Source organism: Lineus longissimus, chromosome 6 (assembly GCF_910592395.1).
Source record: "Lineus longissimus chromosome 6, tnLinLong1.2, whole genome shotgun sequence".
Classification (NCBI taxonomy): Eukaryota; Metazoa; Nemertea; class Pilidiophora; order Heteronemertea; family Lineidae; genus Lineus; species Lineus longissimus.
Window position 1 is genome coordinate 12,393,734 of NC_088313.1, and position 27,730 is coordinate 12,421,463.

Consider the following 27,730-nt stretch of genomic DNA (forward strand, 5'->3'; position numbering starts at 1 on the left):
TAAACAAACTTTTAATGTCTTTATTTCTCTCTGTGCATTTAACAATTTAGACATTATGTCATACCAGTAAACATAGACCTTGATAAGACAGCAGTCTAATCGTAATCAAATAAGCATTTTCAGAACATGTCAACTTGGCCTATTCTCGTCCAGTGATAGCAGCAGTGCATTACAGGCAGTATTCATCTAACCTATACCTGCAGATCTGCTATTAGCTGCACTGTCTATCTGATCAGAAGTTCTATGAAGCCCAATGGATTCACTTGGTCCAATAGCACCCATAGTGCACCAGGCAGTGGTTACATTATCAAGCAGCACCTTTTTTTTAACGGAATTTGAGGAGAGCCAGGTAAATCTATGTAATACTGTCCTTATGCATGGTGGTCATAAGGATGTATGGGTGATAGGCCTGATGAATACTCCCTCTAAGACACTGCTGGTGATCGTGGTGTCTAATGGATATTCAGGACTATGATCATAAAATGTATTCATAACTTGAAACATAAACAAATTTTAAGGGGTACACCGTTCGTAATTACTTGTGGTCCAGTTGAATAGAAATCTACTAATACACAATGACGTAGTGCTGTTATTATGAATACAAATTTGTTTAAATTAGGTATTCATAATATTTGTATACCTGTCTACACAACGGCAATGTTGAAATTTATATTTAGTACGTATTTCCGCAATTGGACATTTTAAAATTCAATTACAAATTCATTAATTTTTAACGAACGGCGTAGGCCTTTAAGCTCAGGAGATAAGAGTCAAATGAGTTTCTCAAAACAAAATTTGTAATTCACTGACTGGCTAGTCAAATTCTGCCAAAACAAAACAAACCTTGATAACACCTAATGGAGTAATGCATCACATGACGTACCATGTAACTCTCTAGAGGACCCCTCCTCTTAAAATTATACCGTATCAATAGTGAGCATGAACCATTCAGGGTCGTATCAATAGTGAGCATGAACCATTCAGGGTCGGTAATGAGTCCAAATGCTACTTTAAATAAATTAATCTGGCAATTGTCCAACATTGGTAAATGATAGTTAGCAGGCAATTTGTACAGAAAGTATTACTTAGTATAGATGGGAGGGCGCACTTCAACAGGACTCTTTTGCCTGGAATGCTGCGCCATAGAATTGACAATTTGATTTGAATAATTGATTGATAATCATTGATAGTATGCCCCACCGTCTTTGTGCATATATCCTTCCTTCACCGCCGATAACTCACCCCTGATCGACCAGCAGAAGGGCTGTTAATACTTTATCGGTAGTCTCTGTGTATTCCCTTCCTTTCCCACGCGTCCTCTGTCGCCACAACACTAACATTACACTCACTCGTGGTTGTCGCACGAGACACGCACTGAAAACCGTCATAATGGAAGACCAGGTGTTCAATGAGTAACGGTTCGAGGGATGCTGACCTGAGCCAAATGCACAGTGCATGTTGTATAGAAGAAGGGTAACCTGATCCTGAGGTTGGCGCTATCAATTCAGGCTGTCATTCAATTACTTTGTGTCGAGCAATTTGATTGGCCACCCGTTTATGATGGTGCGTCTGACGAATTTCCTGGCCCTTGGTGTTGGCGGTGAAGGGAGGAGACTATAGAAGTGATATTCAGCACCGATAAGTCAGCATGTGTTTACATTGATGTCATGTACCTAGTCACGCCTCGTGTGCCCCTATTACACCTGAACAAAATAAAGTGACACATAAATTACATTAAACCTCCACTTTGAAACGGACTTCTTTGTTATTTAGTTCATAATTCATGACGCCATGATTTTAAAGGCCTACGCCGTTCGTTACAAATTTTGAATTTGTAATTGAATTAAAAAATGTCCAATTCCCAAAATACACAAAAAATATAAAAATATCAACATTGCAGTTGTGTAGACTGATGTACAAATACTATGAATACCAAGTTGAAACAAATTTAAGCATCCATAATAACACAGCAACAATACTCCAGGATATCAATGTTTGTAATGGAATATATTTCACTGGCCTCATTTTTATCGCAGCAATCCTTGGTCGAGGACAGTATGGAAAATGTTAACTTAGTCTTTGAGCCGTTTTAAAGCCTTGTTGTCTCAGCAAGACCGCTCGGGAGACCTCAAATAACATTGAATTCCCTCAACTGGTGCCTCTAGTTTTACATGTAGTCTACCCGACAAGTCTTTCTTGGATAGTCAAGGACTGCCAGCTCGATATCAATTCTTTAAATTAAAAAATTCCTGGACTCTGAACCAAAACTTACAAATTTGTTATTACAACATTAACTGCATTACGGCATTGTGTATTAGTGGATTTCTATTTAACTGGACCACAAGTAATTACGAACGGTGTACCCCGTTAATGCTAACTCAGTGTTATACTCCAAATGGGCAGAAGACGGTTAAAAGAATTGATATCGAGCTGGCAGTCCATCAATTCGTTCTTCCTGCACCACCTGGAATGTTTGAATTACATACTGCTATAACTTTAAGATGAGTAGTTTGATTTTTATGCCGTTTTCACACTTGTGTTCCTTAAGTTATAATTGATACCCCAAGTTAAAATTTTAAGAAAAGCATTTCAGGTCACCTATAAACTTCGGCAGCAAATGGGGAATTTAGTCTACACCAATGAAACGCGAACATTTAATACCCATTACAGTATGCAAGGTAATCGCTCAACTGAAATGAACAGGAGGAGGGCCCTTCTTAACAGTCTTAGCTCTCTTCCTTGACGTAGTTTTTTGCTTTGTTTTCCGTTTGCGCTTTGTTGGTTTTTTGGCACCTCGACCTCTCCCTCGTCCCCGTCCGCTCGCTCCTCCTCGGACACCTAATTCCGACAATGTTCTTTGATTATTCAATTCGACTGCTTTCCTCTGATGCGGAAACTGTTTGTTTAAATCTATGAGAAGTCGTCCTTGGTGCTTAGATAATGGACGGAATGTCTTAATTGGTGATGAACTGATATTATCCCAGTCGAAGTCATTTTCATCCTCGCGTTTGAACACTGGGCCAGGATTATCATGATCAGGATTGTCGTCCAGGCCAGTAGTGGCTCCACCACTGTCACTATCACTTGTACTACCCGACACGTCAGAAACATCGCCATCATCACTGTTGGACTGCTGCCTGGAAGAAATGGGAGAGTTTTAAAAGGGAGTGATTGACCAATTGGGTATTGGTATCCCAATAGGCGGAACTGATTTTCAGTATGCATCAAAATTACGTCAAATCTAAGACAAAATTCATGTTGCATCTGTCAAAGCAATTCCCTGGTGACAGTTTAAGGAATTGATACCGAATTGGAGGTATTGGTTGTCTCACCCTAACCGCTCGGGTGGAGCTAAAATGCAGACCAAAACTGAGGTGTAGCTGAGGTTTTAGGCAATATTTTCGCTCCACCCGAGCGGTTTGGGTGAGACAATCAATACCGACAGTGAGGTATCAATTTCTATGCTAAAACATCACAAATTCAATATCGAATAATGTGGTTTAAATGCTTTTGAAATGCTTCCACATTTTGCACCAACCCAAGCGGTTTGGGTTATCTCAACCAGACCTCTCTGGTGAAAACGAGGCGATATACATTATCCATTAAGAAAATGAAATATTCTCACTTGGGTGTTTTAGAATAGCGCACCATAGTGGGGCCATAGTTTTGTTGGTAGTTGACTGATGTAATCCTTACGTTCAAATAATGATTCCTGGACTGTTTGAAACCGTCTGATTTCATTCGCAAAGAATAAATTGAAAGAATCTTAGCATGCTATGACAGTATAATAACATATACAGAAGTAGAAGTGGACTTGTGGATTTGCCCCAGTAATGCTGGTCATTCTTGAATTCTGGTAAGGTAGCCTCAGGGTCAGGTTAGGGGCAGCAGCAAAATTAAAGTGAAGCCAATAGAAACATAAAAATTTCGTTTGGGGAGGGGGTCAGGGGGTAATTTTTTTTCCCGTTTATTTTCCAACATTTTTTAAAGGGTACATGTATATTTCTATGACCCTTCCTGAAGCATTTCCTGGCCCTCAAAATGCCCAAATCTGCTCCTAAATGCCTGGTATTAAACCTCATACTTTTCCTTGGTAGCCTGTTACTACAAGAACTTTCAAACCCCTGTTTAACCACTTGTCCTCAAGCAGATTAGGATCCTGCCTTGAAGTATGTCCCAAAGTGCCAAAAGTCAAAGGAGGTGCAGCACAAGGATATGGAAAGTGAAGCAAACAAGAGGCCCAAGGGCCTGGCGCTCAGCTGAAATGGATAGGTGAAGGCAAGGGCCAAGTGTGTGTCGGTAACGTTATTATGAGGCAACGTGAAGCTATAACGTCTAGCACGCAGAAGTGCTGATGCGAAAGACCTTCTTGCTATATCAGTGCATGCTGAAGTACTGAGTTGACGTCACCCTGGTATTATGACGTAAAGTCATTTCTATTGCCGTTGCAGTAGTGGGGTGTGTGATGACGTCAAGGAGTTGTGTGGTGACGTCAAAGAGTGGAGTCCTTGTCTTCATGCAGCGTAGGTGGAACTAATAACATGCACATGGACACAAGGTACATGATTATTACAGTGTATTTTGTGAGGTGGGGCCTGGTGCTTTACAATGGTCAAATGAACCGACTGTTGTCTGGACATTGATGAAGTGGATGCAGCCAAATGTTTGGGACGGTCTTTTTTGTATGTGAAGAAAAGAAGATAAAGAGTTGGTTAACAAAATGAACTTTATTGGTGCGGCAGATATTTGATGCCTTTCGGCAGATATTTGAAGCGCCTTGCGGCAGATATTTGTTGCCTTGCAGCAGATATTTGATAACGCTCTCCGGGAATGGAAAGCAGTAAAACGAGTAAGCACACCTCACTCTGAATGTGGGAACAGCAAGTGCTTTCCTGGACTTGAAATGTGCCAACGACTCCTCTTGTAATAACCAACAACAGTTAATCTGTAAAAAAAGAGAAGAGAAATTAACACTGACTGAATAAAAAAGGGTGACATAGACGGGGAAATGTACACCACCGGATACAGTCTGTGCTTGATCAGGCATCGGTCAGATATCCTGAACAAGGCATCTATGGAAGCAAATCCAGAAAGAGACTTTACCTTCGAAGGGCACACTTATTACTCAGTGAAAAGTCAGTCCTGTGGGCTGTTTTCCAATTCAAAATAAAAGTGTAACCTCTTTAAATTAGTCTCACAGACTGAACCGTAACACTCAACAGCCAACCGTGCCCACATGATGTGAGCCGAGAGCTGGGCTTAAAGATGAGCGAGTGGTGTACTACATTTTGAAAATTGTCTATCGTCTACGACATGTGACAGAACAGGATCTAGTGGACTTAATGATGAGGTACTATCAAATAAGGTGTCCATCAAATGAATCATGAGGGCCTGTTTGTTGAGTTATACTCCAAGCCTGTCCTATAGGGCTAGGCTATGGTTTTTGTCTTTTTTACAGCTACAGTACAGCCATGCACAGCGCAGTGTACAGACAGTACAGGATTGCAAACCAAAAACATGAGCATTGCTGCGTAACGAAACTGCAGTGGAATTCATACTACGATGTCATAATGTGACTTTCAAAATAATTGTAAACAAACGTAGCCTAAATGGCGAAATTTGTTGCAAAATTGCCAACCACAACATCTCAGGGACCGTAGCCAAAATGGCCGACGGCGAATTCTCCGGTCGCTAGCGCAGTCCATAAACAAGCATCAATTTCACCAACTTTGGGCGCAAGCTTGGTCATCAAAGTTACAGAACTGTTAGAAATACATCCAAACAACATATATATACAGTTAAAAGTGCATAAAAATCCCGTTTCAACCTCCGGCCGCTACCTTTTTTTCTCCGCCAGACGCCGGGCCCTACCGGTCGTTATTTAGTGCGACCGCCACCAGAGTGTTTATCACGATCTTTCGCCGTTTTAATAGCGCGTTTTAGGCAGATTAATCAATTATTACATGCATGCATTATATATCACCGAAATGATAATTGCGTAGGCTATTTGAAACTAAGTTCAGATATTATTTTTGATCTTTGAATTGAATTTAGGCGAGTGATTTTTGACACCCGGTCGACATATCAGGACTTGCAAAATTCACGCGAGATCGCTTGCATCATCGGCACGTTTGAAAAGCGAATTTCACAAATTCCACAAATATTTATCACATACCATATGTATCACCACAAAGGTAACTCTCTAGACTATTTGAAACCAAGTTCAGATACTTATTTTCACAAAAATTCGAAGCTATGCAAGCGATTTTTCAGTGGTAGAGATCGACGGAAACAAATTTCTCGCTCTAAAATGACATCAGACGAGCACCAACTTTCGCTAATTTGTGCACAAAATTTCCGCAATATTATAAAAAACTATCGATAAATCTGAATTATATAGACTCTTTTCAGTACCTAAACAAATTTCAGGTACATGGTCATGTTGATTAAAAGAGTATCAACCGATTGAACATGAGAAAGTTCACTCATCTTCATTGAAGCAGCGACTACCGCCATTTTTAAATGGTGGCATCTCTTCTATCGATCGGCCAATCAGCGGCACTGCTTGCAAAAAGTTGAGCCACCGCCAAATTTGAAATCGCCAAAATTCAGTCAATGTGCCTGCAGCGCCAACTGGCGGTGAAAACCATATTAATTCCATTAAAAGTAAAAAATGAAAAAATATTAAAAAATATTCAGCCACATTTGAAAACAATATTTGCTCTGTGGACCGAGGTAAAAAGGGAAAGAAATCTACACGCGAAATGACCTCATTCTCTTAATACAGGTCGGATCGCGCTGATTTTTCGTTTTTTGAGTTCACCTTGGGCAACTCCTAATTTAGCACCGTCAACGAAGTGGCTAGGCCTTCCCAATCAGAAATGTCCAATTTTGTCCACAGATGGGTCCCTAGATGGATGGATTGCAGGACGGACACCATTTGAACAGCTATTCTACTAGCTCCGCTGACTTTGTCAGCTGAGCTAAAAATCATAATATTTTAATTTCCGAGGGGAGGGGGTTGAGGAGATACTGAAATATTTTGATTCTATTGGCTTCACTTTAATTTTGCTACAGCCCCTTAACAGCCCAGCACACGAGTCAAAGCCTCTAATGTCCCATGGCACGATGTTTTTCAACCTTACAATTCTACAGGCCAGGGTGCAAGGATATCAAATCCGGTTCCAATAATTTCAAGGCTGCTGGGGGAAGAAGGCTTGCATGAGGTCAAAGTGAAGAATACATCAGCAGGGACTCGAGACAATAAGATGAAATGGCCAGGGCCATTGTGCTCACCTCATGTGGAGGAAAGATGGATAAAGAGCATGGTATTGTGTCATGTAGTGTTAGGTTTGATGTAGATCCAAGCAATTACAATTTCCCCAAAATGGCCAATTTACAGTACATTCGACCTCTGTGACCTTGAAAAGTAGGTCAAATCAAAGAAGACCCGGGTGACACATTTGAATGGTTGTTAGAATTAGATGTACCTATGATATAAAATTGGTGCCAATCGGGCAAGTAATTACTAGGAATAATGGCATTTTGAAGAATTTAGGATTTGGCCCCCTTCCTGGAGGCCAAACGGCAAATCAGATCGCACCAAACTTTGGTACCTGAGATCACCTGACCAAGGGGTACATGTGTACTTAATTTGTGATCAATAGTCATTGCAGTTAAGAAACGTGCCATAGTTACAGCCTGACGGCGAATTTACGCCATTTGACCTCTGTGACATTGACAAGAAGGTCAAATTAAAAACCTGTGTGACATATACTGTATGGTGGTTAGATGTACCCATGATATCAAATTGGTGGCAATCGGGCAAGAAGTTAAGGAATAATCACATTTTTAAGGTTTTTGGATTTTGCCCCCTGGTGGTCAAGTGGTGAATCATATTGGACCAAACTTCGGTCCCTGAGATCACCTGACTAAGGGGTAAATGTGTACCAAATTTGGTATCAATAGTCATTGCAGTTTAGAAACGTGCCATCGTTACATCCTAACGGCCAATTTACACCATTTGACCTCTGTGACCTTGAAAAGTAGGTCAAATCAAAAACCCGTATGATATGTGATGTATCCTTGCTAGGAGTACCTACCATAAATTTTTTATTGAAAACGGATCATTAATAAGAGACATATCACACTTTTTATGTTTTAGCCCCCTGGTGGCCAAGTCATGAACCAGACCGGACCGAAATTCAGTGTCAGAGTACCTCTGACCTAGGGGGTTATGTGTACAAAGTTTCAAGTTCATAGCACAAGCGGTTAAGAAACGTGCCACACAGGATACGGACGACGACGACGACGATGACGGACACAGGGCTATCGTATAGACTCCCCTTACGGTGAGCCAAAAACCAAACAAATGAGGGCCAAGACAACCACTCGTTTGATATTTCTGCTAAAAAAAACAAAGAAGTGTTGTTTTCTGTTTAGCACATGCCACTGCTATGATTATTTAGATTTTTGGGATTTGTAGCTCGAATCATCGCAAATTTCATTCCTGTGAATCCAAGACCCAAAGAGCGCCTTGCGTCGCAATGACGTGAAATCCACAGCTGCAATGACGCGATGACGTTACCACAAAAGCGACGACGACATTTCTCCGACCCACGTTGTCAAGCCCTAAACAATGACGCATGGCGTCACAGAGATTCTCGACCGTGTCACAGAGGTGACCCGTGTGATACAACCATGTGATATGGGAAAATATCACACGGCTGGATGGCACGCTTGACAACGCACAGAGACAATCGAATAAAGTTGTTTTGCAAAGTCTGAAGTCGGTTTTAATGGTGTTCAACCGCAAAGATCATCAAGAGATGTAGGGTTTAAAAGATATAGGGTTTGGTATGATTTTCTGCCGCTATTTGTATCAGATTTGATTTTGAGACGGGTTTTTGCAAAACTGCGATGACGTCTTGGCGTGTGATAAAACAGAAGATTTGATAGATGTTGATGAATAAATACCGTTAGGAGACTCACTCGTGACCACTTTGTCCCGGCTCATCACCTGAAATGAGGGTTGGAGAAGATATAAGAATAATAAAAGACAGTTGCGTACCAATATGTCGGGGTTCACTCAACAGTGGACAACTGTTGCATCTTTAGCCTGTCTGGGAAAAGGCATTAAAGGGACAATATAGGCAGCAGCTTGGCAGGCAAGATAAAGTTACACAAAGTCGCCAATAGGGGTCTCTCACATCTCACAGTACGTCGAAGTGATTCACGCTTGTACGAGGACTATAAGTGCTATATCTGACATGACCCAGGGCCCTCACTGTATATATTACTTTATTGGTCACGCGACGATGGCCAAATTAGCGCCTCTGTTCCTGCCTATAGTCCCCTATTAAGGAACACAAAAAGTGTTATTTTAATTGGATATAAAGAACACTGGAGTGTCAATATAGAACTTCTTTTATTCAATCCTCGATACCCAGCTATCCAAACTTGGGTGTCTCCTGGTGCCTATCACATGGCGAACCAACAGTGTTACATGCTTGGGCTTAGGGCTTTTTGTGTGTTTGCTCCAATCTTTAAAGTTTCATTATCAAACTACATCCTGTACAAGAATTAAAAACCTAAAAGATGACCAAAAGAAACTCTCAGTCGGGACGCCCTCACTTTACGGGGATGTGACAGTGCCCTGAGTAAAAAACTGAAACGTTTTTTCACGTGAAAATGCTGTGCTTAGAATTGCTCTAACTTGCAAAATATGCCTCTAAAATCAATATTTTTTGGTCAGAGTTCGAAAATTCGAAGTTCTCCGGAGAGCTGAGGGATGAATCTTCCTATTTCTGCTGTCATGGTAAGGCAATTTTAGGAGGGGAAAAAAAATCCTCCAAAATCAGAATCGAACGTCTGACTTTAATTAACAGTGTTCTAATAACACTATTACAAATGTAACATCCTACCTCCATCTTCATTATCCACTGACTGACTCCTTTCTTTGCTAAAAGACTGCATAATTCTCCTCTGTTGCTCCTGCTGAGCATCCATACACCTATTCACATGCTCCTCATACTCTTTGCCCTTCTTGAACATCCCATCACAGATGTAACACGCTTCCCCATCCACCACTGGCTTTGGCTTCCTTGCTCTTCGGGGAACTGCCATCTGCCTTGCTGGAGAAGTCAAGGGAGAAAAGGAAGAAAGTTATATTACTGTCCATCAACGCATTATATGAAACACGCTAACGAATCTGCCACAGGCTTTGACTTCTTTGCTCTTCTGGGTCCTCAGGATTACTTGACTTACGGATAACTAGAAAATTTTAAATTGGACATATCTGAGCTCCTCCCATCCTGCGACCCCAGTCGATCGCTCAGGTCCGAGCACAAATATTTCCTAAGGATCCCCAGGTATCACCTGGAAATGTATGGTGGCAGAACCTTCCTTGTCCAGGCGGGAAGGCTTTGGAATGTGCGTGGTGTTGACATTTAAAAGGCTTAAATTGTTGCCATTTTCAGGCACGGGTCAAAAATCCACCTGTTACTGTTCAGAAAATGCTTTGAAACACTGGCACTGCATTCATGCAATTTGAAAATTTCAATTTCAACAAAAAAAACCTTTGTAACAAGATTCTTGGCATCTTTGAATCAAGAAATCTGCCAGACTGAATATATTTTGCATGATGCAAAATGTCTGGTATCCATGAAGGAACTGGATGTGTCAACTTGATGACTAAAAATAAAATTTCAAAGACAACAATTTTCTCACCCATGTCAAATAAGTCCTCCTTGGGTGCATGATCTGGTATAACACTCGTGTTAATACCATACAGCGACGCTGGCGGCAATGGGTGACCTGGATCACTGCAGAACAATTGAAAATAAGTTTTAATCAAATAGATCTCAGATCTACACCAAGCACAATTACTCTGAATTTTGATTTTCTTACATCAAGACCAGGACCATGTTCATACATAGATCGAGTGGAACCTCACGCCTCACTCTGCCAGAAGGACATCCAGTCTCCTGACACTTATTTTAGTTCCAAACTGGTTCCATCACCCTGGAGAATCAAATTGACCTCCAAGATTCTGAGTCATCTGGTATTCCTGAGTTCCGAGTCCCTCGGTAGTTTCCTTGCAAAATTGGTTCTCTCATGGCATATCTACATATTGTTATATTTTACTGATGCGTACATTCGAATCTAGAGATACTGGGCCTGCTGTGGACTGATTTCAAGCACCTCACATCTGCTATTGACGGCGTGACGAAGCAATTAATTAGCAAGCCAGAAACACAAAAGCTTTTCACTAATTGCAGATGGAATCAAATCTATCAGATGGAACCTTTAATGTGGAACTTCAACTATCGTGTTCCCCAAGATCCCCAGATCCAAAAGCACAAGTTGAATAAAAACTTTATTGTGTCTTTGAACGGAGGGAGAGTTGTTTTCCTCGACGCCCCATCGTGGGACTTGGAATTCAGGAATACGAGATGGCTCGGAACCTGGATTTGGCAATTTTGATTCTCCGGGGTGTCCATTCAATTTGACCTCTGAAAGTCAGACATCTCTCACATTTAGAAAGGAGAGCTTTCATCAGCACCGATGGTGTCATTATAAAAAACATTTTGAGATAACTACTAAAATGACAACACGCTCAGGTGAGAGGCATTCCATAGTCAGAGAGCTGCAACTAGGAGGCAGAGCCACATTAAATTCTGTCTTCTATTGATGCCTCGAGAAGACGAAGACAATGGTATCCAGCGGAGGTAAACAGATAGACGTGTGCTTAAGAGACTACCACCTAGAACAAGTGGCAGAGTTCGTCTACCTCGGTGCCACACAAACAGAGGATTGTTACTCCCTCAAGGAGGTGATAACGCATATAGCCAAAGCTGCAGCTGCCCTAACCAGACTGAAGAGAATCTTGCACGACAGAAACATTTCCATGACGTCAAAACTTCACTTTCTGAGGTCTTTGCTGATCTCAGTGTTCTTGTATACGGCAGAATCATGGACCATGATCACCGAGATCGAGAAACGGATCAACGCATTTGAACTGAACTGCTACAGGAGACTACTCAGCATCCACTACCACAAAAACCCAAGTAAGAGAGAACGGGTGATCCAGTATATCAGGCATCATGGCAGCCTCCTAACCATTGCCAAGAAGAAAAAGCTGAGGTCGTTCGGCTATGTCACGAGAGCCATGGAGTGCCAAGGGAACACCAGCAAATACCATCTTGCAGGGCACAGGGTAGGGTAGCCGTTGACGCGGCTGTCCAAAGAGAATTTGGATGGTAGACGTGACACACGACTGGACGAAAGACCAGTGACCTGATCCACCTCCCCGAGGACAGAACCGTGTGGTGAAGCATCGTTAACAGGTCGTATCGTTAACATGATGACGATGATGATTGATGGTGAAACAAGCTCCTGTGATGAGGACTTCAAGGCAGACGATGGTCAACAAACAGCATAGAAATGCCCAATATGTTAATATTTTTGAGACACATTTTAAAATTCAGCGTACATGTATGTCATCATGGCTTGGTGTATTTGAGAACTAATAAAAAACTCACTCAGAATCTGAATCTGATGAACTAAACCTTGCAGCTTCCCTCTCCCTGTGTCTCACATCAGCTTGTTGGTTCCTTGGCCTTGACGTGTGCTGCAGACGATCAGGATATTTTTTACGTTCTGGAGTATTTGCAGATGAACGTGTCAGTCTCTTGTCTGAAAAGCAATTGAAAGATGACATTTTTAGTCTTTAGACTTCTAGATAGAGGAGTTTACTGAGATTATGAGAAATACAGAAAAATTCAGTTGCCTTATTACTGGGAAACAAACCATCCTGGTCTATTGCTCAACTGATTAAGCCATCGAGGTTTGTCCATCTGTATAAGTGCCATGATGTTTACCACGATGAGCAACCACCCTTTCAGTATGAGACGCATTAGCCGGTTATTAGTGTCAAGTGGGTTTCACCACATATAAATCACTCTCCTCATTTACTCTCTCAGAGAGGGCTAAATAATTCGGCCAAAGATGGTTTTGTCTTTGACAAGTCTGCAGTTAGAGCGGGCACAACAGGATGCAGCGCCACCTATTCCACAAGCACCAAATAGAAACACTGACCAATGCTCTCGCAACACGGGACCGATGACATCAGGCCATGTACGACAGGACTGCCCAATGCACGAACCTCTCAGACAAGAAATCTGGTCAAATGGTGTCACCCTGTTTATCCTCGATGTACATGTTACACAAGAAATGGTGGCAAGAGAAATTTACAGCTTAAAGACCTAATAAAGTCACAGAAAACCTATGATCTGGCTAGCTACATGTACAGCAAAAGACTCTCCTGCCAACCCACTACGTGGTGGGACAGCAGACGAATGACAAAATATCAACCGCCCAGCAATAGGAGAACTCACCGTTTTTCTGGGAAATGCCATCACACTCCGATGCATGCACCTCTATCCTGCTCTGAGGGTATGGGTCACCACACAAGGGACAATCAACCTGAAGATATGACAATAAGGACTTACAGTTACAATGTATCGAGTCACAAGAAGGTAATCTGCCAATTCAAGACAATGCTACTTATATACAAAGCAAGGAACGGACTTGTCCCTGCTTACAAATCTGACCTCCTCTCATCGTTCGACCCCGGGCATTCCCCGAGGTCTGAAGACAACTGTCTCCTGAGGATCCCCAGGTATTGCCTGGAGACATACGGTGGCAGGAGCTTCCTTGTGCAGGCGGCAAGACTTTGGAACAAACTCAGTCATGATATTCAAAAGGCTATAAAGACTGTTGCCATTTCAGGCCTGGGCTGAAAACCCATCTGTTAAGATGACATTTTGAAGCACCGCATCAGAGCAAATTCATTTTGGATTTTGCGGTATGTGTAAATTTCAATTCAATTCAGTTAATGGTAGCACCAGTCAATGTTTGACAGGAGATCTGGACTTGTGTGGAAAAAGTGTTGTGCAAACCAGCGAGCTTTGTCTCTACGATCTGCAATAGAACTATGACAACATGAAGATTCTGGTTTGAAAGCACCAACCAATTGGTTGAAGAAATACTTCATCTTCTTTGTTTGACTACTCAAACTTTTACCCTGTTGGTCCTCAAGAACGGGCCAGTGTAACGCAAATCTGCCTCTGTTAAAAAAATCACATGTATGCATGGCAGTGCTTTAGAACAACAGTAGAGACATACCTTACGTACTGACAGTCTGACCTCAGGAATGAGGTGACAAAGATTGATTAAATGAAGCAAAATTAATTGTCAACTCAACAAACTATCTGGGAAATTTTTTCAGAAGTTCAAAATTTACATCTCAGATCTCAAAGTCAAACATAGCTAACATTGCCATTTTATAATGTCCTACCTAATGGCCTTATCACTTTCAGGTAATTCCATTTAAAATTCTTGATATCAATTACTTCCTAAACTTCACCCCAAGGGCTTTACTACAATACATATACAGTAGAACCTCCCTATTATTAGTATTAAGGACACCCTCGGGACTGACAAGTGCTGTCCTTAATAGAGAGGTGTCCTGATCAGAGAGGTCAAATTGAATGGAAACAACCAATTTGGGACCAAAACTAGTGTCCTTTCAATAGAGAGGTTGTCCTTAATAGAGAGGTATCCGCTAAGGGAGGTTCCACTGTAGTTCAAATGTTCAACCTACCTGTGGTTCTACTATCTGCGGCACTGGGTCTTCTTCTTCCTCTTCAGACTCCAAGACAGCAATGGCTTCAGCCTCCATCTTCCTTTTCTTCTGCGGAGGACGAATCAATCGTCTTCGCGATGAACCAGCTTCCATTACATTTTCACCAACTTCTTCTCGACGGGTTTTGTCTGAGGCCGAGCCGGCAGCAGTTTTTCTACGACCCACTGGTGGCCTTTTATGTTGAACCTGAACAGGGTCCCCATCATCGGAAAGTTCTACCCTTGTTCTCCAGGCACTAACATTATCATTCACATCCTGAGATGTTGGTTTATTCCTTGCCCCACGATTAGGCCTTGCAGTTCTTTTTGCATCCGATTTATCTGGGTAGTTCCTCAAAGCGTCATCCGGATCTTGTCCCTGAAGATTCCACAGGGGCTCATCAAATTCGGAATTTGGCTCATTTTTAGATGTCACAAACCCACCAGGCGGAATATTTCCGACAGATTTGATACGAGTTTTTGAACCATCAGTCCCTACATCTGATCCTCGGGGGAATGTCACCGGGGGACATCCAGGGAATGTTGGCGATGGACACGGATCATCCAACTCCTGCGTATCGTTAGAAAACAAATCCTGCGAAGCTTGTGGCGAATGATAATCCAAGGCCCGAACAATTCGATCACCCCCGGGCAATTCATTCAAGTCATTTACTGCAGCCTCCTGAATCCTGTCCTCTTGTGATTTGGTAGCAGGCGAGATTATGGACTGAATTTTTCTAATAATTTTTCGCGTAATGGTCAACTTTTCAGCAGGAATGTTAACCTTTTTATCCGAGTCCTCATTTTGGCTATTTTCCCTGCTGCTGCTGCTGCTGATATTCTCACAACTCGTCTTCAAGGCTAACTTCATGCGTCCTTTTACATTGTCATCAATAAGGAAAGATGAACGTTTTCTACCTGCAGACGACCTCCAACTGTCTGCCTCCTCAACAAAGTCCATTTTCTCTGGCGATTTAGAGCTCCCCACCCCAATGTTCCCTCCACGTTTCGTAGATCCAACACCCCGGGTATTTGCATTAGTCGTTCCTTTTCCTGGCTTGAGAATAGAATCAGATTCTTCATCGTCACCTGCACGCAAGCGCTGGTGAGTTATAGCAGTAGGCGCAGACTGACCTGCTGCTGGACCTTCAAAACCTATCGAGTTACTATCAATATGAAAAGTCGGCAATGGTGGTGTGTCATCTGACTCAATGTTCAAATCAGGCAATGTATCATCTGAATGTGCAGCACCAGCAGCAGTAGACTTATCAAACACAGGTGATTTGGCAACATCTCTTACACAATCAGTTTCCTTGTTAGTGCTTGAACTTTTTCCCTGACCTTTCCCTCTACCTTTTTTGGGCGGAGGTTTACGCACGAAAGTGAAATCCGGATCTCGTGTGAAATCGTCATCTTCGATGATAACCGCATACTCGCCATATCGATGCCTCTTACGTTTTTCGTAACGATCTGCTCGCGAGTTCGATGGCTTCGGCTCATCAAGACTTTCAAAACCAAATGCATCATCGATCGTCATATTAGTCAAGGTTTTCTGCTTCGGTGGTGCAGGCTCATCGTCACTGAACAAGGATTTTCCAGGTTGGAACACCGCTGGTCTCACTGGTTTACAAGTGAATACATCTAGTGAATTGGGCATGTGTCTACCCTCACATACTGGGTCACCCCATGCAAGCATCGTAGCAGAGCCACATTGGACCTCTCGAAGAGTGAGGAAATATTCGTCAAAATATTGTATTATTTTCATCGTGTACTCCACCGGTGATAGACTACTTGGAGCAAACATCAGAAACGGTCGCTTTGATTTCTTCTGCTTTAGTCGTCTGCATGGCCATTTGGTATGAAATAAATCAAAACAAGCAATTAACTCAAGTAAAAAAGAAAATGTTCCACGAAACAGCTAAAAACTTGCATAAAGAATCACACAAGTATACCATCATGAATTTGAGAATCAAGAAACTTACAGTTTGAGTTAGTTATGTCCATAGTGACACCATTTCATCACAGCCACAATGGCATATTAGATGATTGATTATTTTGCTATCTTATTTATCCACACAAGAGACCTTAGCTTTTAATCAGCTGAACAGTGTCTAAAGATACCACCAGGTGACACTGCTGGTGGAATAAGTCGCATAATCATTATAAATATTAGAGAGCTTAAGATTAATTTCATAAATCCAACTCCATCTCACCTTTGATACTAAATTAAAACTTTAAAAAGAATATACAAATATTTTGTGAGGTCAGAGATGTCACTAGATAACTGTCATTCAGTTTCAAAGATGAGTTAAGAGTTGTAAAATACATAACCTAACCTCTCTAATGAGATTCAACAGACATTCAGTCAGGTAGACAACTTATTTCCCTCACCTTTTATTAACCAGCGTTGCTGGTATTGGACTGGGAGGAGGCAAATCCTCATTTTCTTCAAACTCAAAATGGAATCGTGGCCGTGGTGAATCGTCATCTTGAATTTTTGACTTTTTATTTTTAGGGATGGCTTCATCATTTTCACTGGTCTCTTGTACTTGTTGAACCGACACCATTCTCTTCTTTGACATCATTCTCGAAAGTAGATCTTGTTCCCTGCAAGCAGTACCAGACAGCTTAGTTCTGCCCTCTTTCATAACATTGCATAAAACTCCTTCCAAGGCCTTTGAAGAAGCACTGCAGTTGGCAGAAATTTGAACATCATTCCTGAATTTTGCATCTGCAATTAGGTTACGTATGCCCACTGGTAAAAAACCAAGCTAACAAAGCAGTAACCAAGAGATATTCTTACGCATGCGTAACTGGATACGAAATCTGGGAATGTTTCCAAACTTCTGCCGGCCACAGTGCCGATTCGAAGTCCTCAAAGGAATAAACAAGTAACTATAAATAGCTCCAAGCCCTGAAGCTAGACCCTTATTCCAAAAAATTCTGCATCAAATGAATTTACTCAATTCTGCATGTTTTCAGAAATATAAACAGAGATTCACAGTGTGCTTAATCCAATGACTTTCTTTTTCAACCTCTATATATATACCAGAACATCATAACTGCACGTCTGTATCAGGCTTAATAGTCATCTTGCTCATTCCTGAGTTCTTAAAGGGACAATATAGGAAGCAGCTAGGCAGGCAAGATAAAATTACACAAAGCCGCCAATAGAGGTCTCTCATATCACACAGTAGGTCGAAATGATTCACGCTTGTACAAGGAATATATTGAGTGCCGAGTCTGACAAGACAAAGGGCCCTTACTATGTATACCAGTCACTTGAAGATGGCCAAATTAGCCCCTCTCCTCCTGCCTATAGTCTCCCTTCAAGATGCGGAAAAAACCAATGGATACCAGCAGGTTCCACATATGGGCCATCCACTTGGTACGTACACACAAAAAAAAAATCACATTTCTGAATCCCCTCCCCCATTTACACATGCTGTACATATCATTACCCCCCCCCCTCGCGTCCCCATGAGTACGTAAGCACTGCGCCTCCTGCCAGTGTGGTATTGGGACTTTTCTTTGGTATAATGTCCGACATGCCTAACTGTCAGCTGGCGTCTATCGGCAATTTTGAACAGCTTGTTGCGTGCAGATGGCGCGCGTGCACCGAGAACGATCGTCTGTTGAATACGGTCATGACGGTGATCTGTGATTTCAGGCGAGAAAATCGTACTTTCGGTGCAAACGCACCCATTAGCTTTGACCCCCTCTCCCCCTGTACGCATGTTGTACACATTGGTATCAACCCCCCCTCCCCCTCAGTGCGTTTGTACTCAATGGATGGTCCCTATAAGTCTTTCCGTGGTATGGTCAGGGTTTCCCCCAGAGGGGAGGATGGGGGGATTCATCCCCCCCTAAAATATTTCAAGGGGGATATCCCCCCCCCTTAATTTTGAGCACTAGTTTGTTTTACTGTCAAATGAGTAATTTTCATGATTTGATATGTAAAATAAGAGCATTTGGGAGCCAATTGTAGCGGTTTTAGGGCCAAAAAACATCTCAGGAGGGGTCATATACCCTTTTTAAGAAAATTTTAGAAAAAAAAAAATTTTTAGAAATTTTTTTTTGCTCCCCCTCAAATTTAATCCTGGCGGAAACCCTGATGGTCAATTATGAGGACAACACAAGGTGGACAAGTTGAGGAATAGCAAACGTACAATTCGTATGGTTGTGTCTCCTCTTCATCAGGAGAATTCCTCATCCCACCTTCCTCAACATCACCATGTTGACTGCCATCTTCCCCATTTTCATCATGACCCTAAAAAATTATAAGATTTAGAATGATAATATTTTTGGATTAAATTGCTTCTTCTAAAAACTCCTTCCTAGGCTGTGGGCCAAATCAAATGAAATGGCCAGGGCCATTGTGCTCACCTCATGGAAAGGAAAGATGGATGAAGAGCATAGTATTGTTATTTAGTGTCTAGGGTTGACCATAGGTACCACCACTTTGGCTAGAACTTGAAATCATAAAGCAATTAGAACTTCTTAATGAAACTTGGCATACAAATAGTGGCTTCTTAGATGCATCATTACACAAAATTAAAACTCTTTACATTGAACAACGACAAAACGTACCAAGAACGGTAAAGTTTTCAACTTTGACCTCTGTGAACTTGAAAGGTGGGTCAAATCAAAAACCCGTAAGATATGTGATGTATCCTTGCTAGGAGTACCTACCATGAAACTTTTATCAAAAACAAATCAGTAAGCGAGAAATCACACTTTTTGAGTTTTGAGTTTGGGCCCCCTGGTGGCCAAGTCAATAATCAGACCGAACCAAAATTCAGTGTAAAAGGTCAACTGACCTAGGGGGTCATTTGCTCAAAGTTTCAAGTTCATAACTGTTGACGTTTTAGAAACGTGCCATAGTTACACTCAAACGGCAAATTTACGCCATTTGACCTCTGCGACCTTAAAAAGTAGGTCAAATCCGAAAAATCGTGCAACATCTGAGGTAACCTTGCTAGGGGTCCCTGCCATAAAAATTTCATCAAAAACAATTTGCTAATAAGCAGGCTATTGGACTTCTTACTTTTTCTGTTTTGGCCCCCTGGTGGCAAAGTCAAGAATCAGATCAGGCTGAAATTCAGCACCAGAGGTTATCTGATATAGGGGGTTATATGTACCAAGTTTCAAGCTCCTAGCTTTGGTGGTTGAGAAACGTGCCATAGTTACACTCAAACGGCCAATTCACGCCATTTGACCTCTGCGACCTTGAAAAGTAGATCAAATTAAAAACCCGTAAGATATAGGATGTATCCTTGCTATGAGTACCTACCACAAAATTTTTATCGAAAACAAGTCACTAATAAGCGAGATATCACACTTTTTAGATATCCACATTTGGCCCCCTGGTGGCCAAGTAGATAATCAGATCGGACAGAAATTTAGTGTCACGGGTCATCTGACCTAGGGGGTCATGTGTACAAAGTTTTAAGTTCATAGGCCTAGCGGTTAAAAAACGTGCCACTGTTTTTGAACTAGGATACGACGGACGACGACGGACGACGGACACTGCGGTATTGTATAGACTCCCCTACGGTGAGCCAAAAATCAAGGATTTAGTAGAGAGTACATAGATATACATCCAGATCAAATTTGGTTGCAATCCGATCATTAGTTTCGGAGTAATAGTACTGTGTTTATTTTTCAAGATGGCTGCCTGGCGGCCATATTTGATGTCCGAACGGCCGAAATTTTAGGGGTGGAATAGAGAATCCCCAGATACATGTCCACACTGGTTTAAAACCTTCTAGCTAAAATAGATAGGAAACATGCTACGGTTCAGTGAATCAGCAAACTTTGACCTCTGTGACCTTGAAAAGGAGGTCAAATCAAAAACCCGGAGGATATATGATGCACCTTTGCTAGAAGTACCTACCATATTTTTTTCAAAATTTCCCGACTACTATTAAGGGAGATTAAACGAATCTGACCGAAACTTGGTCTCCAAGGTGTCATTACATAAGGGTACATGTGTACCAAGTTTCAACTCAATAGCTTACGAAACGTGCCCTGCTAACGGACGACGGACGACGACGACGGACGACGGACGCCACGGTATGGGATAAGCTCACCTCTGCTAAGAGGTGAGCTAAAAAGGGCAAAGTCTTTCAATTCTAGAACAACTTCTGGTGGCAGAATAAAAATGCTATCATCATGATAATCATTTAGGTGCTTACTTCCAAAAACGAAATTTCCTGCAAAAGTTGTTGCTCCAAAACTGAAGTTCACAGTTAAATGGTTTTCCTCTAAATTTTTCCAAGTCCAATTCTGGGCCCACAAAGGGGACTATGAGAAGGTTCGGGTGCATGACTAATGCATGGCCTATCCAATAAATGAGGGTATATTAAGAATCGGGTAAAGTAAGTCAGAATCATTCCTCTTTGTGGGCCTAGATTTGGACTCAGACAAATTTAGAGGAAAAACCATTTAACTGTGAACTTTGTGTATCTTGACAGTTCTGTCAACTGAGCTCAAGTGAAGGAATAGTTTTAGTTTATCAATTTATCCTAGGTGCTAGCACCAAATGAACCAAATATGGCAAACTAGGAGCAGTTGCTAAAGTAAAATAAGTGGAGTTCGTTTGGGATATTCTTGTGATTAAGGTCTAGTTAGTATATATCCAGTTAGGGGGCAACTATTTTTGTGGGAATCTGAATAAAGCTCTGGCTCATTCTTAAAAGAGAAGTAAAAGAACTTTTATAGTAAGCTCAGCAATGGAGTACATCTACGCCCTGGAGATTGAGTTCTCCAAATTGCCGAGCATCATATCAGGCCTTCCAACTTACCGAGCAGACTGTCCTGGATAGTGCTTCTTGAGGCCCGGGAAAAGGGTTGCCTCGCAAGAAAAACATCCAAAATGTGCGCTCCTTGGTAATTTTCCAAAAAATAAACTGTGTCCATCTGGTAACATGGAAAATATGTCATCATATGCACTAAACTTCGAGGAAAATTAACCAGCGGGTTACTCTGTGGTGCACACCCAAAATCATTCCATGAATAATTCACATTTGTTCGCTTTCCATAGGACAAACCAGCAGAGCATTTTTCTTCATGTTTGATGCAAATCATGCTTGAAGAACCTTATTAATTACCAGATAAACACAACAATATTTCGTTGAAAGACCCAACAAAACTGTTTTTCTAACTTTATCAAATAAAATTTCCTTTCCCAGGACAGGCAAGCTCAGCCAACTGGAAAGCCTGATAAGATGCTCAGCAATGTGGGGAATTGATTCTCTAGGATGATCTATTGAGAAGAAATCTACCTTACGAGAAGCGTCTTCGTCTAAGGTTTGGCCGAATGTCATGAAGTCGTCCTCAGGGGCCTGAGTTTCCTCCTCATCCGGTGCACCCTGTGCAGCAGAAACTGCATCGGATTTTGATTGTTGGTTTTCTGTGGCTTTGCCTTGCTCCAACACAAAATCCTAGAGAAGAGAGAGGAGATAGCTCTGTTAGAATCATGCATATTTGATATGAACACCTGGGCCTGGTTGTTTATTAGAAAGCATGTTAGATATCATGTTGATATGTTTTTACATGTCCCTCAATGCACATGTAAGAACATGTCAGCATGATGTTATGAGCTAACATGCTTTCCGACAACCGGACCCAGAATTTTTAATGTTTGAGATGAGAAGAAAAATGTTATCAAGGTTACTTTCCAGTTATCTAACAGCTTGATATTCCTAACCTGTGTAGTTTTTAAAAAACATCTTTCCACCAGGACTGGTATTTCCACAAGTTCATTCTTCTTGCTGGACCGCCTTCCAAAAATTTCAAGATTTACTTTTTTTAAATCATAGCCTATTCCTAACCTGTGTACTTTTTTTAAAACATCTTTCCACCAAGAACGCCTTCCAAAATTTTCAAGATTTACTTTTTTTTAAATTAAATGTTAGCCTTGCCAGATGAAATGCTGACTGTGCAGTTGTAAACAAGGTTCTTCAAGGAAATGTAACATTAAAATGGGTTTTGTGATAATTTTACATAATCAAAAAAATTGCTCATTTATTAAAAGTGTATCAAAATGGCCCCAACAAAGTATAAACAGGCTTGGCAGTGTTTAAATTTTTCCGACAAAAGTGTAAGGGTATGTTTCTCTGCTGGTCCCAGCTGTTATTGACAAGCAGAAACCAATAATTTGCCATGAAGTTTTACCTCGTATCTTATGTCTGCCTCTTTAAAAAATGCTCGTCTCTGCAGCTGATTTACTTCATTATCCTGCTGCGATTCTTGGAATATCTTAAGCATTTCTTTCTTGTCATCTTTTGACATTACAAGAAGATCTGCTTTGCTCAAACCACACTTCAGCAGTTGCACGTCAAGGGCGATGCTCTCTTCATCCACAGTGTGCCTCTTGGCAAGCCTTAGAACCCGCCCGGTGGATCTCTGCTTCACCACCACCACCTAGAAAGAAAAGAGGCAAAAATTATCTGTTGAAAATTGGCATATTTCAAGGCATTCTGCAAATGCCAGGAGAAATACTATTTATTAGGACAACAGAAGTAGCAAATTGGAAATACTTGATGGTAATAGATGAAATGGCCAGGGCCATTGTGCTCACCTCATGTGGAGGAAAGATGGATAAAGAGCATGGTATTGTGTCATGTAGTGTTAGGTTTGATGTAGGTCCAAGCAATTACAATTTCCCCAAAATGGCCAATTTACAGTACATTCGACCTCTGTGACCTTGAAAAGTAGGTCAAATCAAAGAAGACCCGGGTGATACATTGAATGGTTGTTAGAATTAGATGTACCTATGATATAAAATTGGTGCCAATCGGGCAAGTCATTACTAGGAATAATGGCATTTTGATGAATTTAGGATTTGGCCCCCTCCCTGGAGGCAAAACGGCAAATCAGATCGCACCAAACTTCGCTACCTGAGATCACCTGACCAAGGGGTACACGTGTACTTAATTTGTGATCAATAGTCATTGCAGTTAAGAAACGTGCCATAGTTACGTCCTGACGGCGAATTTACGTCATTTGACCTCTGTGACCTTGACAAGAAGGTCAAATTAAAAACCTGTGTGACATATACTGTATGGTGGTTAGATGTACCCATGATATCAAATTGGTGGCAATCGGGCAAGAAGTTAAGGAATAATCACATTTTTAAGGTTTTTGGATTTTGCCCCCTGGTGGTCAAGTGGTGAATCATATTGGCCCAAACTTCGGTCCCTGAGATCACCTGACTAAGGGGGAAATGTGTACCAAATTTGGTATAAATAGTCATTGCAGTTTAGAAACGTGCCATCGTTACATCCTAACGGCCAATTTACACCATTTGACCTCTGTGACCTTGAAAAGGAGGTCAAATCAAAAACCCGGAGGATATATGATGCACCTTTGCTAGAAGTACCTACCATATTTTTTTCAAAATTTCCCGACTACTATTAAGGGATTATTGCATATTTTCACTTTTAACGTTTGGCCCCCTGGTGGCCAAACCATGAAACGAATCGGACTGAAACTTGGTCTCCAAGGTGTCATTACATAAGGGTACATGTGTACCAAGTTTCAACTCAATAGCTCTAACAGTTACGAAACGTGCCCTGCTAACGGACGACGGACGACGGACGCCACGGTATGGGATAAGCTCACCTCTGCTAAGAGGTGAGCTAAAAAGGAAATTGAGGCATATCATTCCATTGAAAAATGAGGTCCATGTAGCCCATATTCTGGGGGTGGTCATAAGATTCCACCACTGTCTTCTGTTCCTTTCAACAGCAAAAAATTCAGCCATTTTGAACAAACAGCAATATTTACTCTGTCTGTCAGTTTACAAGCATTCATTGCAATATACTTATACTATCCATCAGACATGTCAGAAAATGATGAACAAAAAAACAAGTTTAACAACAAACCTCATCATCATCTTCATCATCACCATCCTCCTCGGGATCATAATCTCCATCATCATCTCTTTTCCTCGATATCTGTACGGGGGATTTCAACTCATCATCAGGTACAGTGAATGCATCGATTTTTGACTGGACGACCTTCTCAGGTGAAACCTTTTCTTCGTCATCTCCTGCGAACTCGAGCGGCGGTCGACTGGCCTTGGTACCCAATCTTCTGCCCCTTCCGCGTCCTTTCTCCATCACCTAGGGAAAAAACCAGTTTACAGACTCCACTTGGTGTAACCAATGTTAGGAAAGTCCAAATAGTTTTGCTGATCAGGAAGCCAACGTTATGATTTCATAAAGTCCATTGTCCTGCTGATACAGTTAATCAGAAGGCCAATAGTGGCCCATGTTGTGAAAGTCCGAATAGTTTAGGTGATAATTAGGAACCTTTTAAAAGTATATTTGAATGATAAGATCAAGGCTTGTTGTCACTTATGCAAGTATCAATGCGTATCTTTTCCCCCCCTCCTCAAGGGTCGACAAGATTCGGCGCCGTTTCTCTGCCGAAGCTTGAGGTATTTTCTTCCTGGAATTGTCGTAATCTTGGCGATGAAGTGCGAGGTTGTTGTGATATTGCGCCGAAAGCTTAACGACAAGATTGGATCAGCCGTGTTTTGTTTGCCGTAATCTTGGCGAAGACCCGGCGGGGTCATCGTCGTAATCTTGCCGGATTGGGGATTCCCCCTTGCGCATGCGTGGTACGCAATTTTTCGACGCTGTCACGCTTTTCATGCTGTTGTAGTGAACGCGTGTGTCGTGTGTTCTCGCATACTTTGGGGCATACTTTGCAGGTAATTTGTGTTTCATTTTCTTTGTATCATATCATCGTAAGATTTGGAGACCAAGGACTCGCTGAAGCCCTGAGGTTATCGATATAATGGCCTAGATTTTTAGCCCCTGCGACCCTATCTCTGCCGTGCTGCTAGTGCAGTGCCGAGTTGTGGTGGTCGAACATCTTTGGTGATTTCTGACCTAAAAAGGTGATAGCATGTCGAACATCTTAGGAAAAGGTGGTTAGGTGTCGAAATCTTTCCACATCATTGGATAATAGCAAGTGATAACCTGACGATTTTCCATAAGTGTCTGATGAACTCCTGTCGTAGCTTAGGTGAAGTGCATTGGGTATATTGTCGTAAAGGTGTCGAATCCTTGAGGAGGGGAGGGAAAAGATACGCATTGATACTTGCATTAGGAATAGCTAAGGTCCATAAATGTCCAAAAACCAGATGGTTAAAATAATTGTGTTCGACGTGATGACACTTGACAGTTTTAAAATTGAATTTTTTTTCAAAAAACAAAATAGTCAAGTTTCCGACCTAAATACCCTTCAGTAACCAGACATTGTGGTTGACGTTGTCAGTAAATGAGATGTTTTTCCCCATTTTATCTGACCCATTGACACTGACAGTCACACTGACAGTGCCTGAAAGTGCCTTCCATTGGTGTTCCACCCAGGCGTCACACAATAGACACCCTACGAAAATAAATTTGGGCCATTTTGAAACGACTCTTTTCATAGGCAACGTTTGTTTACCAATACCATGCCTGGCATAAAAGTAAAAATATACAAGCATATTCAAGCAATTTACTTGAAGTTATCCATGCCTGTCAATGTTCATGATATTTTGAATGCTTTTGCCTTGGTGATGATTTGATTTAAAACGTGACTTTTATGTCATGGTCAACTTACGCTGCCTGTGAAAAGGGTCTATTACCTGCCACCTGGTGTATATGCGGAATGACATGACATCACAGGGCGTAAGCCTGTGTTTCACTGTGACATCTTTGATGGCGTTATGACGTAAATCCTGGTGGAAACGTCAATTACACTGCACACCCCCCCCCTCATCCTGAGGATATCAGGGGTTAATGTTCGCTTCTCCAACCCTGCACACAATCACTACCCCCCCCCCCCCCCCCGAAACATTCGTCCTCATTAGGTGAAGTACAGGCGTACATCACGTCAGCACCGCGATTAAACTATCAACCTCGGTGGTAGTACCGTACTTCTATACATACATACATACATACATACATATATTACTGCAAATAGGCTTTTTAGCCTGTAGCAGGTTTTTTCTTCTTAACTTTTTCTGCTGATTGCGGGAGTGCGGTGGGGCGGAAGCGAGGGTTTAGGATTGGTTTTGGGTCCAGGCTAAATGACTCAGATTTGTAGTGGGCATCTATCTGGTTTTTAAATATATTTAGGGACTCGGCGTTAACAATATGGTTCGGTAGGCTGTTCCATGGGTCAATGACTCGGTTTGAGAAAAAATACTTTCGTGTATCCATCCTGGCTCTAGGTTTGTTGAGTTTAAAAGAATGCCCTCTGGTCAGGTGTTTATCATCAGCTGGTCTGAGTAGTTTTTCTCCTTCAATATTATAAAATCCATGTGAGATTTTATACGCCTCTATCAAATCTCCTCGTAACCTTCTATATGCAAGACTAGGTAAACCTACGAGCTTTAATCTATGATTTTTATGTATGAAAACCGCATTTAGATCTCTTCGAATCGAGGTTGCAGTGCGCACCTTGAAGGAGACACAGGCCCGGGTCACTGCTCTCACTTTGTCGGCGTGATCAAAATCAAATGCGAGTCAATCTCCGACCAAGCAAAGCAGCAACATTCAAGCATTAGCATAGGCCTAGTGTTAGTGTAGGACTACTATCACTACTATCCACTGCGCTGAAGAATGAATGTGGGTTTGAGTGCAGGGCCAGAGAAGCGAACATTAACCCCCGATTTCCTCAGGATGGCCCTCACTGCACTTTTCTGTATCACCCTGTAGCCTAGGCTAAAAGTCATCACCGAATCGCGAACACTAAAGTGAAAGTAAACTTCCCTTTGTTTACCTGAATATTCTGAAGTGACAGCTAAAGTAAAGTTATTGATGAACAAGTCTAAAACACGAGGATAGTTTTAACAAAGTTAGCATCCAACTTTGAACGAGGCTATTCGCTTTTGCTAGGTTTTTATTCGCATTTTCGTCAAAAAAGTTGGCAACATTTTTGGAATCGGCGGGGTGGCGGGAACTTCCGGTGTGCCAAAGAGTTTTGCCTATTTCTCCATTTTATTTCATTCAAAGGCCAAAATGCCGCTTTTTCTCGATAA

At 41.7% G+C, this 27,730-nt stretch overlaps 1 protein-coding gene across 5 annotated transcripts; it reads right to left on the reverse strand.

Annotated features, from left to right (window-relative positions):
- Positions 1-27,632, reverse strand: LOC135489388 (uncharacterized). 5 transcript variants are annotated; one of them, XM_064774727.1, is made up of 13 exons: positions 27,472-27,632; positions 24,576-24,815; positions 22,864-23,112; positions 21,972-22,130; positions 18,855-18,955; positions 17,077-17,292; positions 14,666-16,526; positions 13,398-13,485; positions 12,543-12,696; positions 10,729-10,823; positions 9,924-10,133; positions 8,992-9,019; positions 1-3,137 (listed from the first exon to the last, which is right to left on the reverse strand). In XM_064774727.1, the coding sequence occupies exons 2-13, from the start codon at positions 24,810-24,812 to the stop codon at positions 2,687-2,689; spliced, it is 3,849 nt and encodes a 1,282-aa protein (XP_064630797.1). In that variant the 5' UTR covers positions 24,813-24,815; positions 27,472-27,632; the 3' UTR covers positions 1-2,686. The 5 variants fall into 5 exon arrangements, with proteins under 5 accessions (XP_064630797.1, XP_064630798.1, XP_064630801.1 ...); XM_064774728.1 differs by lacking the exon at positions 27,472-27,632 and adding an exon at positions 26,308-26,427; XM_064774729.1 differs by having other exon boundaries at positions 2,996-3,137; positions 8,977-9,019.
- Between the last annotated feature and the right edge of the window lie 98 nt (positions 27,633-27,730).

Coding starts and splice junctions, on each gene's coding strand:
- LOC135489388 (XM_064774727.1), bottom strand. CDS start 24,812: ATGGAGAAAGGACGCGGAAGGGGCAGAAGATTGGGTACCAAGGCCAGT. Junction 12,697..13,397: donor TGGCATTTCCCAGAAAAACG/GTGAGTTCTCCT, acceptor ATTGCTTTTCAG/ACAAGAGACTGACACGTTCA. Junction 3,138..8,991: donor CCGGGACAAAGTGGTCACGA/GTGAGTCTCCTA, acceptor CATTTCTTCCAG/GCAGCAGTCCAACAGTGATG.